The following is a 15,145-nucleotide window of genomic DNA, read 5'->3' as shown; positions in this document are numbered from 1 at the left end:
ACCACTTTTTCAACGTTATTTCAACGTTTGCAGATAACGTTGAATTAACGTTAATTCAACCAATTTTTGCCCACTGGGTAGATTGTTGAAAGCCCTAAAATAGCTAAATTTAACCAAGATATATGAGTAACAAGCCAATAAAATTTAATACTGTAGGCTTGAATTTAATTCCTAAACCAAAAGATTTCAAATTATAACAATGGTTCCAACTAACATTTAACACAAGGCTGTAGGAGCAACTCAAATAATTTTAATGATATGCTGCCATTGGTTAAATTTAAACAACTTAGGAGCTTCAAAATTATACAGAACAATATACCACCAAAAATATGAAATTTTGTATAATATATGTGTGTGTTATGTAATATATATTTTGGCATAATATTATTATGGTGTTATGGGCTTATGTATTTGCTTTAATTTTAGGTAAGAAGAGCCCTTCTACCAAAAGTAATCTTCACAACCTTTCATTTCAGCATAGATATATCATTTTGATCTAGAAATATCCTCAAAATATAAAGAGCAAAGGAATCAAGGTGAAGGTTGATGATAGACATGATTCATATTCACAACTTATTTTTTTTTTAAATGTATATTTTTCTTTGTTTTAAACTTATATCAACAAATGTTATTCCTATTTTCTAACCTGCCTAATACTAAAATACAGTTAAATATTCAAAAGAAGTTTATGCTAAAAGTGTTATGAGTATTCTATTGAATGTTATCAATTTATAAAAACATACTGACTTTGATACCATTTAACTTTACAAACTTTGATGATTGAGGTGTATGCTATACCAGCATTTTTAATTTAGTTAAATTATAATAATCAATAGCAAAAATATTTAAAAACTGTGGTGTAAAATTCATTTCACACTTTATTTCTAAAGCAGCATTCGGCAATGAATTATGGAAAATAAATGTGTATATTATTTAATACACATATTAATGTTATGGTATAACAGTGTGTAACACGTTCACTGCCACGGCGTATTTATACGTCAAAAATCGTAGCACTTTTGTATTGTATGTAGAATCGCTGGCAGTGGTGATTGGAACAGGAATTATCGCATGGCAGTTTATGAATGATGTACGTAAACGATAATCTAAAAATAAATGTCATATGTTTGTTTGTGTTTATTCCCTCATGCATTGAATATGGTTGATACGATGGCGCCCTCACACTCAATATAATCATCTCAAACATGTCATAAATTGCGCTAATAGTAAATAAAAATAATAAAGGATGAAATGATTCAGTGTGGTTTACTGTTTTTATCTCTCGATGATAGGGTGGGTCAGAGGATGGGGGTCAGATATTGACCCCAGCTTGTGACGTCATTGGAAATAAATACTATAATTACGCTATAATAATAATAATCATTTTTTATTTTAAAATAACACAAAATGGCATGTAATACACAGCCGGTCATTTCTCATCTCTTTGGATTACCGGTACACATTTTATTTACTCGTGATATGCTTTGAAGCAGTTGACTACACAGAGGGAGGGTCTTTGAGGGCAGACAGGACAGTAGTAGCGTGTTTCTTTTCTAACCTGTGCATTTGCGCAGACAACGCATCTTTTGGCACGATTGGCTTTCTTTTCCGAAGCTGGCAGCACATCAAGGTAATGAAATGCGGCCCCGGCCGGGGCAGGTGGGAGTGGGTCCCCTTTCTCCTGAAGAGCAGTATATGCATCTCCTAACAAACTAACTGTCAGACTGTCACGAAATTCCAAAAGTGACATATTTTTCCCGGTTTTATCTTTATACATTATATGGGAATTTATAATACACATCTCGATTATATGTAGGCCTATCTTTTTATACCAGCGAAGCGTCTTACGTAAAGAAGAATAATAAGACAACATCTGGTCGGACGTGTCAATACCGGACATTCCCATGTTGTAGTCGCCAATAATATTTGGTTTGTTCTGAATTTTACCCTTTCGATTCGTAACATCGACCATCTCAACTCTGTGCATGTTCGATATTGTTAGCACGTTTCGTTTGTCCTTCCATTTACAAACGACTACTGATTCGGACCGTTTCCATTCAATTTCTCCTTTCTTCAATTTTCTGTTTATCACATCCTTGGGGTTTTCGGTGCGATCAAATCTGAGCGTTCCACATAAGTATGTAGAATGCTGGGTTAGGTGTTTTGTCAGCCCTACAGAATTATAATAATTGTCCGTATACAAAACATGGCCTTTGTCCAGGTAATCTTTCATAAGTTCTAAAACTATAGCTGCAGTCAGTCCTAGGCCTTCATTATCTTCAATAAACCCCGCTCCAGTGTATATAGCGATTTTTATGATCATACCTCGCGATTCACATAGTTCATAAAATTTCACCCCATACTTGTGGCGTTTATTCTTTATGTACTGTCGAAATAGTAGCCTGCCGCGCCAAAGTACCATTGATTCGTCAATGCACAATTTCTTTGTTGGATAATAAATGTTCTTCATCGTGTCATTGAAATGATCCACAAGAGGTCGTATCTTGTATAATCTATCATCATGATGTGCTTCATTATCAACGAAGTGCCAGAATCGTAACATTAGTTGAAAACGGTTACGGGACATAACACCGCCGAATAATGTGTTCTTGTACAAGACATTAGAGCTCCAGTAGTGCTCCAATGTTGGTTTATTATTTGGACCAAGTTGAATCATTAGAGCAAGGAACTTCTTCATCTCAACTGCGTTCGTATTGTACCAGGCATGCATACGTGAAGAACGTGTCAACGGTCTGTTTTTATTGATCTCCGATATAGCATATTTGTTCATTTCGGTAACCATCATATCTATTATCGGTGGCGTAATAAACAATTCAAAAAAATCAAAGGGTGATGCATCATCTGGCATTTGGATTTTTAATCCAGGGATATCTGAAAATATAAAATCTGGTGGGTCCTCTGCAACGTCTGTCCATACATGATGCCCACCACCACGGCGAGCAGCAGCACCACGGCGAGCAGCAGCACCACGCGGCACACGACGAGGTGCACGACCACGTCTTGGACTTCCTACTGGAGATGCATTCCTTCCGCGCCCGACTGCTCGGCCGCGCCCTCCTCTCATTCTTGGGCCACGCCCGCGGGGTACAGGTCTACCACGCATCACCACTGCTGGGCCTACGTCTGTGTCATCCGAAGAAGTGATACTATGATCACTATCTGCATAATCACTACTCATGTCATCTTCACTATATTCATCAATTGATCGCATATCAGAATCTGTATCTACATCATCTTCATCGTCTGCCATAAGTATAGCTATAGCTTGGTCAGCACTAATGTTTTCCGCCATTGTGAACAGCAATGTGGGCAATGATGTACCGCATGCACGTGGACAATGACGTATGAGCGTGGACAATGACGTATATGAACAGTTTGACCGATTTTAGCGCGGAAAATCCCTGACGTATATTTACGTTCCTGGCAAAGTCAATAAAATTGTTGGACCATTGCCAGTGACGTATTTATACGTCTCAACGGTTTTTCCCGCCATCGTATTTTGAATGACATCATGATAGTCTGTGACCAGATGTTACACTTTCAAACTGTAATTTAATATGTAAACGGGACTTGGCACTGGGACAGAAATTACGGAAAATGCCTTGGCAGTCAATGTGTTAATATGTGTATTCAATAATATGTTATACACATTTATTTTCCATAATTCATTGCCGAATGTGCTTTAGAAATAAAGTGTGAAATGAATTTCACACAACAGTTTTTAAACAAGTAACTTGAAGTATACATTTTCTTAATACAAAAATTTGATTGCAAATTTAAACAGAATAGTATGAGAATTTGTAAAAAAAGAAGAAAATAAGTTATTGTTGTTGTTGTTTATAACTTATAATATTCATCATTTTGTTTGGCATTGTGATGGTTGCTCAGCAACTAGGCCTAGCTAGGTACTACCATTTTGGTAACAGTAGGCCAGGTTGATAGTGTTATCAATTTATAAAAACATACTGAATATAATACCATTTAACTTTACTTTGATGATTGAGGTGTATGCTATCAGCATTTTTTATTTACAGTACAGTAGTTAAATTAATAATCAATAGCAAAAATATTTAAAAACTGTTGTGTGAAATTCATTTCACACTTTATTTCTAAAGCACATTCGGCAATGAATTATGGAAAATAAATGTGTATAACATATTATTGAATACACATATTAATGTTATGGTATAACAGTGTGTAAACAAGTAACTTGAAGTATACATGTTCTTACAGTAATAAAAAAATTTGATTGCAAATTTAATCAGAATAGTATGAGAATTTGTAAAAAAGAAGAAAATAAGTTATTACGCATGTGTTTATAACTTATAATATTCATCATTTCTATATTGACCTATATACACACACCAGTATTGTGTTATTCTATTCATTTTAAGAATGCAAAAGATATATTTAAAATATGTTTGTTACGAGAATTGGTATTATTATAATATAACTACAATAGTATAATAACATGGATACTACAGTAGTGTATTGTCAACTAAATGAATCTTCCCATAGAGATATTATATAATATCTATGATTTTCCTAAAGTCTTATAGTACTGGTAGTCATCTAAATTCTAAAAACAATAGTTTCAATTTATTGATTTGTTTCACTGAAGGTTAAATTAATGTTATAAACTGTGTGTATGACTTACATTAGCCTGCATATTGACATCAGCTCCACCATCTAAGACCAGTTGGCAGATGGTTGTATTACCTGCGAAAGCAGCATACATTAATGCTGTCCAGCCATCCTATTGAAAATATTAAATAATAAACAAAGTTACAAAACATGTACATCATATTCCTTAATATCGAACACAAAAAATGACTAATATTAATAATCTTATAAATATCTTTAATTTAATAAAAGTTAATATTTTTTTCAATGTTGAAAATAATTTTTCTAAAAACAACAATCAATTTTAAATGATTATTTCTACAAAGCATTGTAAAATGTATTGTTTTTTTGTAAACTATTCTTATGCTCATGATCAAGGTATTTATATTCTGAAATATTAAACAGATAACAGTATACTAACTATATCATCTATAATCAATTTTATTTTAATGCAAAACTATTGTGAAAATAAAAGGTATCCTACATGTTTTAAACAATTTCATTTATAGGATTATTTTACAGTGCAATTATAAAACTGGACAATTTATTTTAAATTTCAAATTGTGTTGGTAGCTGTTAATATTCAATTGCACCACTCCAACATATGACATTTATTTTTAGATTATCGTTTACGTACATCATTCATAAACTGCCATGCGATAATTCCTGTTCCAATCACCACTGCCAGCGATTCTACATACAATACAAAAGTGCTACGATTTTGACGTAGTATTACGTCTTGGCAAGTAGCGACACGCAATGTTTGACGTATAAATACGCCGTGGCAGTGAACGTGTTAATGTTATGGTATAACAGTGTGTAAACAAGTAACTTGAAGTATACATGTTCTTACAGTAATAAAAAAATTTGATTGCAAATTTAATCAGAATAGTATGAGAATTTGTAAAAAAGAAGAAAATAAGTTATTACGCATGTGTTTATAACTTATAATATTCATCATTTCTATATTGACCTATATACACACACCAGTATTGTGTTATTCTATTCATTTTAAGAATGTAAAAGATATATTTAAAATATGTTTGTTACGAGAATTGGTATTATTATAATATAACTACAATAGTATAATAACATGGATACTACAGTAGTGTATTGTCAACTAAATTGATCTTCCCATAGAGATATTATATAATATCTATGATTTTCCTAAAGTCTTATAGTACTGGTAGTCATCTAAATTCTAAAAACAATAGTTTCAATTTATTGATTTGTTTCACTGAAGGTTAAATTAATGTTATAAACTGTGTGTATGACTTACCTTATCCTGCATATTAACATCAGCTCCTCCATCTAAGACCAGTTGGCAGATGGTTGTATTACCTACAAAAGCAGCATACATTAATGCTGTCCAGCCATTCTATTGAAAATATTAAATAATAAACAAAGTTACAAAAAATGTACATAATATTCCTGAATATCTAACACACAAAAAATGACTAATATTAATAATCTTATAAATATCCTTAATTTATATTAATAAATTAATATTTTTAAATTTTTCAATTTTAATTATTTCTATAAAGCATTGTAAAATGTATTGTTTTTTTTATTCTTATGCTCATGATCAAGGTATACTTATATTCTGAAATATTAAACAGATTACAGTATACTAACTATATCATCTATAATTAATTTTATTTCAGTATATCACCGGGCAGTTTAAAATTCATGTTCTGTGCCTGTTGCGGTTTATCTTTCTGTCAATCTTAAGCTATGTCTACACTATCACTACATAAGTTTGACAAAAAAAGTGTGCTCTATGCCCAAATATCATCATCACCATGTGCACATCACATTTATTTCTCACATAAAGTTGGATAGCTGTAGACAGAGCTTTATAATGATCTACAGTAGTTATGAAAGTTATGTAATATATTTATATAATGGGTGTGGCTTAAGTAATGGCAAAATTATATTTTGTATAGTTCCGTGGTTTTGTACATGTCATAGCTTTAATTTAATACCAAACATGCCATATTAATTTGATTTCTTAAATTTTCCCACGAAGTTTGTAATATATAATGGCTGTGTCTTTGATAACGTCATTATATTGTGAAATTATATTTTCCTCATGTAAGTGGTATTGTACATCTATTAAGCTATAATTTGATACTAAACTTGCCATATTTATTTATTTCTTTAATTTTTTCACGAAGTTATGTATACAGTATATTGGGTGTGGCTTTTATGACGTCATATTGTGAAACAATATTTTCCTCATGTTAGAGGTATTTTACATGTCATATTTAATATTTTTACATAGCTACATAATATATTAAAAAAGGGCATGGTCAAAATGACGTTATTAAATTGTTCGAATTTTTGGGCACCCCTTCTAGCGCCAGTGCGCCCTCATGGGCTGGAGTTATTCGTGCGTTGTTGCTTTGATTTCCATGTTGTTGTATTGAGTTATTGACTGTTATTAAAATACATTATTCGCATTACATCGGTCTATGTGTGATCTGTAGAGTTGTGGCATATAAACATCAACCTTATTGGCGTGGTGGCAGCCCAAGATATTCGGACCTTCCGCTTAAAACCAGTGAGTTATTAGTTGTTGAACTTAGGCCTAGCCTAGGCCCATCCATACCATTATCTACGAGATCGCACTAACGCACAGAGGCGTACGACCAGCCAGCAAATATAGCTGGTAGGATGGCGAACGTTAACAGAGCTCCTAAACAGTGGAGCTTAACCAAAACTGAAACAATAAAATCATTTGAGTCATGGCGGCAGAACATTATTTATACACTTTCGTTGGATGAAAATTTTGCTCCATTCTTGATGGAAGGCACACAATGGGGCCCCAAAACTAGAGCATCTCCTCTCCGCCTATTTGAGGACGATGATGACACTGTCCCTAGAGCACGTCGACGTACTGCTCAGCAAAAGGTACACATGCTCGAGCTCATGCTAGGCCAGATCGCAAACTTCTGTCCTATTATTTCTCGAAGCACAATTGTTAAAAGCTCCACGTCCATCTCGCAAATCTGGCAGGCCATCCGACTTCACTATGGTTTCCAAACGACCGGAGGTCACTTCTTAGACTTTGCCACTATTCACCTCGAGGCTGGTGAACGTCCAGAAGATTTGTATCAACGACTATTGGCATTTGCTGACGATAATTTGCTTCGCACTGGAGGCGGAATTAATCATCACGGCGTCGCGATCACAGAGGATGAAGAAATGACACCTACTGTGGAGAACTTTATTGTGTTAACCTGGTTATCCCTTATCCATAAAGATCTCCCGCGTCTAGTCAAGCAACGATATGGAACTGATCTGCGAGATCGTACCCTGGCGACAATAAAGCCCGAAATTTCGCAAGCGATGGATTCCCTTCTCGATGAATTGCGTGCTACAGAAGACACACGCGCAATGCGTACTTTCGCAACACCTCCCACGGTCAACTATCAACGCGCTTCTCGTACGTCTCGTAATACTACTAGTCATATTCGTCGGCAGCTAAAGTCTTGTCCTCTTTGCAAACAGGCTGGTCGAAAGCATGACACCCACTTTCTCAGTGGATGCATTCACTTACCTGAACAGGACCGGAAGTACATGGTCAGGGCTAGACAGGTCATCGGAATCATTGAAGGTATCGAGGAGACTGACGTTAGCGATGACGCCAGTTTAGCGGATAACCAGACAGAACAGGCTGCACTACGCGTGCAGATCAGACAGTCTCCCTATCTCGACGTTTTCCACAATCACCACACGGCACGTATTACTATCGACAGTGGTGCCACCGGCAATATGATCTCCCTTGCCGCAGCGACAGCCCTATCGGCCGAAATTAGAGAATCATCTCAATCAGCCCACCAAGCAGATGGCTCATCTCCATTAAAGGTTGTCGGCGAGACAACAATTATATTTTCCCGCGACCATATTGAACTTCTCTTTGACGGCCTCGTAGTCGAACGACTCGATGTGGATATTCTGGCAGGCACACCCTTTATGGAAAACAATGACATCGCCATTCGTCCAGCGAAACGTCAAGTAGTCATAGGGAACACTTCTTCTTATACGTACGGTTCTAAGGACACTACTAAGACCCCTGCCATTCGTCGCGCTCAAGTATTACGCGCTCCTAGCAGCTTAACTACTCTGTGGCCCGGTGACTTCATAGAGTTACAAATCCCAGAAGGTGTTTCGACTCATGATAATGAGCTCGCCCTTGAACCTCGCAGCTATACTCATCGACCTCCTACCTGGCCAGAGTATGGTACTATTCACAGCATTGACGGAAAAATTCGCATTGAAAATAACACATCATTACCTCAGGTTCTTAAACGAAACGAACACTTCTGTCAGATACGCCCTGTCTTTGTCCCGGACGATTGTAATACCAATGACCACACTTGTAAACCTCCTGTGAAAACCAGTTCATCACCACGCCCCACACAATCGACACTACATTCATTGCAAATTCACCTTGACCCTGATCGTATCATTCCCCCTACAATCCGACAAAGATTTAAATCTCTTAACGAAGAGTTCGACGTTGTTTTTGATCCGCATATCAAATGCTATAATGGCGCAGCCGGTCCCTTCCAAGCCGTCGTTAATATGGGCCCTGTACAGCCACCACAGCGAAAAGGCAGACTTCCACAGTATTCGCGAGACAAACTTGTTGAGCTTCAAGAGAAGTTCGACGACTTAGAGAAGATGGGTGTTTTTGTGCGACCTGAAGATGCGGGTATTCAAGTAGAATATTTAAACCCATCATTCTTAGTAAAGAAAGACAGCGGAGGATTCCGCCTTGTAACCGCCTTTGCGGATGTCGGTCGATACGCGAAACCTCAGCCTTCACTAATGCCCGACGTAAACTCTGTACTTCGTCATATCGCTAGGTGGAAGTACATTATCTCTACAGACCTCACTAAGGCATTTTATCAGATACCGCTTTCACGCGAATCGATGAAGTACTGCGGAGTGGCCACGCCCTTCAGAGGAATCCGTGTATACGCCAGGTCTGCTATGGGAATGCCAGGATCTGAAACAGCGCTGGAGGAACTAACCTGCCGCGTCTTAGGAGAGCTTCTCTCTGAAGGCGTCATTGCCAAGATTGCAGACGATCTCTACTGCGGAGGAGACACCCTAGATGAGTTACTTTGCAACTGGCGCCGACTGCTGTCCGAACTTTATAGATGCGGCCTCAGTCTCTCAGCAAGTAAAACATTTGTCTGCCCAAAAACTACCACTATACTCGGGTGGACATGGTCCCTTGGCACGTTAAGAGCCAATCCACATCGTATTTCGACGCTCGCTACGTGTTCTCCCCCTAAGACTGTAAAGGGCCTCCGATCGTTCATTGGGGCGTATAAAGTGCTCGCACGGGTTATCCCCAACTGCGCTTCCATCCTCACACCTTTAGACGATGCTGTGGCTGGCCGACAGTCCCAAGACAAAATCACGTGGTGTGATGCCCTTTGTGAAGATTTTTAGACTGCTCAAAAGTTGCTCACAACCAGCCAAACAATCACGTTACCCCATCCAGATGACCAGCTTTGGATAGTCACTGATGGTTCAGTAAAAAGACACGGAATTGGGGCAACACTATACATTAGACGAGACGATAGTCTGCGGATCTCCGGATTCTTCAGTGCCAAACTTAGAGCTCGACAGCTTACGTGGCTCCCGTGTGAGATCGAAGCCCTGGCAATCGCTGTCGCAGTTAAGCATTTTAGTCCATATGTTGTTCAATCTACTAAACGAGCTTGTGTTTTAACTGACAGTAAACCGTGCGTGCAGCAGGCTTTTGAAAAGCTTTGCCGGGGTGAATTTTCCGTGAGCCCCAGAGTATCAACTTTCCTGTCCTCTGCTAGCCGATACCAGGTTTCCGTTCGACACCTAGCTGGTTCCGCGAATGTTCCCTCAGACTTTGCAAGCCGCAATGCTCCTGAATGCATTGATGCCAATTGCCAGGTATGTTCCTTTGTTCAGCGCTCTGAGGAATCAGTTGTACTCAGAATCGCTTCACACGATTTCATCACAGGTCAATCCAAGTTGCCCTTCACAAGTAGGTCCGCATGGCTTTCACTACAATCTGAATGCCCTGATTTACGTAGGGTACACGCCCACTTAATCCAAGGTACGCGTCCTTCTAAAAAGGTTACCGATAAGAGAGATGTCAAACGCTACCTCGCTGTCGCATCACTTAGCAAAGACAACCTTCTCGTGTCTCTCGTTCATGAGCCACTTGCTCCTCCACGAGAAAGAATTATTGTTCCACGCCCGTTTTTGCATGGCCTGCTTACTGCCTTACACATCCGATTAGACCACCCGACTTGTCACCAACTCAAACAAATGGCACATCGATATTTTTATGCCCTCGACATGGATAAATCGATCGAAGTCACCACCTCATCTTGCCACCAATGCGCCACCCTTCGCCGAATTCCTAAGGCCTCTATCGATCAGTCTACTGGCGACCCACCGGAAACTGTGGGTGTTACGTTCGCTGCAGATGTCATGAAGCGCAATCGTCAATTCATTCTGATTGTGAGAGAAGCGGTAACGTCATTCACAGTCGCTTGTTTTCTTGACAACGAACAGCGTAACTCACTTCGTGACGCTCTTATCCGAATGTGCGTTGAGCTCCGTCCCCTTGATGGTCCCCACGCCATTATCCGTGCCGACGGGGCACCCGGATTCCAAGCACTTGTTAATGACTCATTACTCAAGCAGGAACGCATCTGTATTGAAATAGGCCGACTTAAAAATGTTAATAAAAATCCAATTGCCGAGAAGGCTATTCAAGAACTGGAAGATGAGCTACTTCGTTTGGATCCTGACGCTGGTTTTATCTCGCCTATTGCACTCGCTCGTGCAACCGCACAACTCAACTCACGCATTCGCTCCCGTGGTTTATCCGCTCGTGAGATGTGGACCCAGCGTGACCAGTTTTCCCACGAACAGATCCCACTCTCTGACCTCGAGCTTATCCGCGAACAGCACTCATCACGCACCTCTAATCACAAATACAGTCGAATTTCAAAAGCTCCCACTCGTGAACTTGCTCCTGCAACTCTTGTGGAGGTGGGTGATCTCGTATACCTGTATGCAGATCTTAACAAGTCTAACGCTCGTAAGAGATACCTTGTCGTATCTGTTGATGGTACATGGTGTTGCGTTCGCAAGTTCAGTGGAACCCAGTTACGAAACACATCGTACCGTGTTAAGCAATCCGAATGCTTTAAAGTTCCTAGCTCTATACTTGCTCCTAGTACACTTACCTCACGAAAGTACCAGAGTGAGGGATCGGACAATGAGGATAATACATTTGGACCTACCGTGGTTGCCCCAGTTCAGCCTGTCATTCCTGTTGAGATATCTTCTCCGCTTGTCGACGGTGCCACAAACACCGTCCTTGAAGATGTTCATGATAATGATCCGCCCTACAACCAGATTCACGATGAACCAACTTCTCAGTCTTGTTCAAGACCTCAACGCTCTCACCACCTACCAAACCGATTTGCTGAATTTATTATGGACTAGTGGTTTTACGATCTTGCACGTTATTTTATTTTTTAACAAGTTTCACTCTGAATTACATGATTTTATTTTTGCTTTGATTTTGTGATGCCGGCTACCATATGTTTGCTTTTCTCATGTATTGCTTTAAAGGATATTGTTTTAGATTAAAACTGATTAAGAAAGAAGAAGAAAGAAAAGTAGTCACGCCAGTGCGCCCTCATGGGCTGGAGTTGTTCGTGCGTTGTTGCTTTGATTTCCATGTTGTTGTATTGAGTTATTGACTGTTATTAAAATACATTATTCGCATTACATCGGTCTATGTGTGATCTGTAGAGTTGTGGCATATAAACATCAACCTTATTGGCGTAGAATTGTTAGGTCCTAAAGAAGGTTTCTGCCAAGTTTGGTGCTTTTGTCACAAAGTGTACAAAAAAGGTGCTAAGCAACCTGACTAAATTGTCTAAGCCTTTTTAGAAACGCATAGTCAATGCAAATTAACAATGTACTGTTCACTAAAAAATCCTACCTAGGCTAGACCTAGTAGGAGACGACACATTTTAGTGGTTAGCCTAATTTAGCCGGACAAGACGACATGGTGCGCCGAATCGACATCAGAGTGGAGTCTAGTTTTGGCGGCCTAGGCTTACGCTAAATTATTTAATCCTACCATGGCTTAGCGAATTATAAATACACCGACGTAAACATAAAAAAATATATGCAAAATCTATATTTCCATGTTAAGATTTAACATAGGCCTAGGCCCAATTATTACGACATGTCACTGTGTAAAGAAAATGGCCCTAGTATTCTGTAGCTAACCCCGACCATAATTAATTTTGAGTGAAAAAAACATGTGCTATATGTATGGGTACTGTTAATTTGGAGAGAGAGTATCACGTTTCATGTCTTGTTATGAGACACAAAATCTAGGTAAACGATCTTTGTCGCGTTTTCCAGGCTTGCCGTAATATGAAAAACAAAAATTCTAGGTTTGTGCGCGATCGACGTTCCGATAACTATATTTAGAATGTTAACGATCTTTTGTTGTCGGCATTGTTTCTGGTTCGACTGGACGTTTTATTTTTAGAAGTTGGCCTAAGCCTATTTACTACTACTAGTTCATTGTGGTTCACCGTGTGGTGCCATCATGTATCTACCGTGGGAAATTTCAATTTATTTATATATTCGCCGTCGGTCGAGTAGATAAAAAACACCCCGAAGAAAACGATGACGATAAATAATAAATGCTTCAGAGTAACTTGGTCCTCCGTCAGTTAAAATTGACTCATTAATTTTGCACACTTGTTACCTCACAAAAAACATTGTAGGGTTGTCTAGGAAATGCATTTTTTTCTACCTTATTATGAAGCCCTTTTTGGTGGGGGAGGGTCGCTGACCACCACTCATGACATGCTGGTGACATCCTTGTGTATACAACACAGAGCTTGAGCTGATAGGGTCAACATGTTGATAACTACCACAAGTAGTTTGTGTCTAAATTCATTTCCATGATTGGTTCATGACGTATTATAAATAAGGAAAATGTTACAAGTCAATCAATAACATTGATGACTCTGTCATTTCCCTCAGATGTACATTGATGTTCTTATCCAATGGAGTAACATGGGAAATTAATTTTAAAATTATTTCCATATCACGTTCTAAACATATCATCACATATTTTGATCAGATGAATGGTTGTATCTTTGAGAAAACGCAAACAAAACTTGGTGTCAAAATAGCATCAGACTTATGTTGGGATGATCATATCAAAAAAATTGTTAATAAATCCCAGAGGTGGATCCAGCCTTGAAAAATAGGGAGGGGGAAAAGGGCTTTGGGACAAAGTTTGAACAACGGCCTCAGGAACTGGTGGTGGAGGGGTGGCAAAAGGCCTCCAGTGTTCTACCATGTTTTGGGTTGTTTTATTTAAAAGTGGTTAGGTTTTATCAATTTGTTAATGTTATGGTACATTTTATAAGTGGACAATTGAATTGTTTGTATGGGCCCACCGTTTCAAACTGCTGTGTGAAATCTGTTCTTTCATATAACAAAAATACAAAAGCTAATGAGTTAAATTATGTGCCTTTAAAAAGTAATCTATTTTTAAAAGAAAGAGAGAAAAATAGGCAATATTTGTTAATATAAGCATGAATGATAATGTAGGACTTTTTTATATATTATATTTAAAATCAATTTAGTATAGAGCTGAATAATTAATAGTGTGTGTTGTACTATTTCACATAAACCATCATACTTATTTTCATGTTGCAATAGTGTCTGATAGAGTAGGGATGGGGAGTAGGGATAGAGTATACGATGTTAAATTATATGTAGATGTGTGACTTGTTCTATTATTCAAATGATGTTCCGCACATGGAGATAAAGATAGTAGTTGGGTGTAATGATTTTGTATATCAAATAATTATCCTAGACTGTATGTTATGCGTTAAATATTATTTTATATGTATTTTTTAAATATTTATTGTCATGATTATAATATTAATAAAAAGATATTTGTTAGTATAAATTGAAAAAATAAAATATAGATATAAGGAAGAGAAGCAAAGAGATTATGGAGCGGCTATTCCTAAATATATAATACTAAGTAGCGTAAGTTTAAATTTATAAATTTTAGGTGATCTTGTCAAAGGTCAAGCGCCTTCAGCCTGCCACGTTTCGATATTCAATATTGAACTTGACCTGACGTGGTTCCACAATATCTTTATATGAAAATGGTAGAGTGGATAGAAACATAAATTAATTTAAATTTAAAATGTTGACCTTAAACTGGTTTTAAACGGAATCGGTTAATGTCTTATCGTTGTATGTATGATTTGGTTTAAATTATGTTCGATAACAACAATTGTTAGTGCTGTTATCTAACCTGCCTAATACTAAAATAGAGTTAAATATTCAAAAGAAGTTTATGCTATGAAATGTGTTATGAGTATTCTATTGAACGTTATCAATTTATAAAAACATACCGACTATAATACCA

General features: G+C 37.7%; 1 protein-coding gene across 1 annotated transcript; it reads right to left on the bottom strand.

The window, feature by feature from the left end:
- Positions 1-1,468: 1,468 nt before the first annotated feature.
- Positions 1,469-3,313, bottom strand: LOC140044187 (piggyBac transposable element-derived protein 4-like). The gene has a single exon (XM_072088665.1). The coding sequence runs from the start codon at positions 3,311-3,313 to the stop codon at positions 1,469-1,471; it is 1,845 nt and encodes a 614-aa protein (XP_071944766.1).
- Positions 3,314-15,145: the final 11,832 nt, after the last annotated feature.

This window comes from Antedon mediterranea, chromosome 3 (assembly GCF_964355755.1).
Source record: "Antedon mediterranea chromosome 3, ecAntMedi1.1, whole genome shotgun sequence".
Lineage (NCBI taxonomy): Eukaryota > Metazoa > Echinodermata > Crinoidea > Comatulida > Antedonidae > Antedon > Antedon mediterranea.
Note: the sequence above shows the minus strand (reverse complement) of the source record. Positions and strands in the feature narration are given on the sequence as shown.

Excerpts from the sequence above, each read along its gene's own strand:
- LOC140044187 (XM_072088665.1), bottom strand. The coding sequence starts at position 3,313 with ATGGCGGAAAACATTAGTGCTGACCAAGCTATAGCTATACTTATGGCA.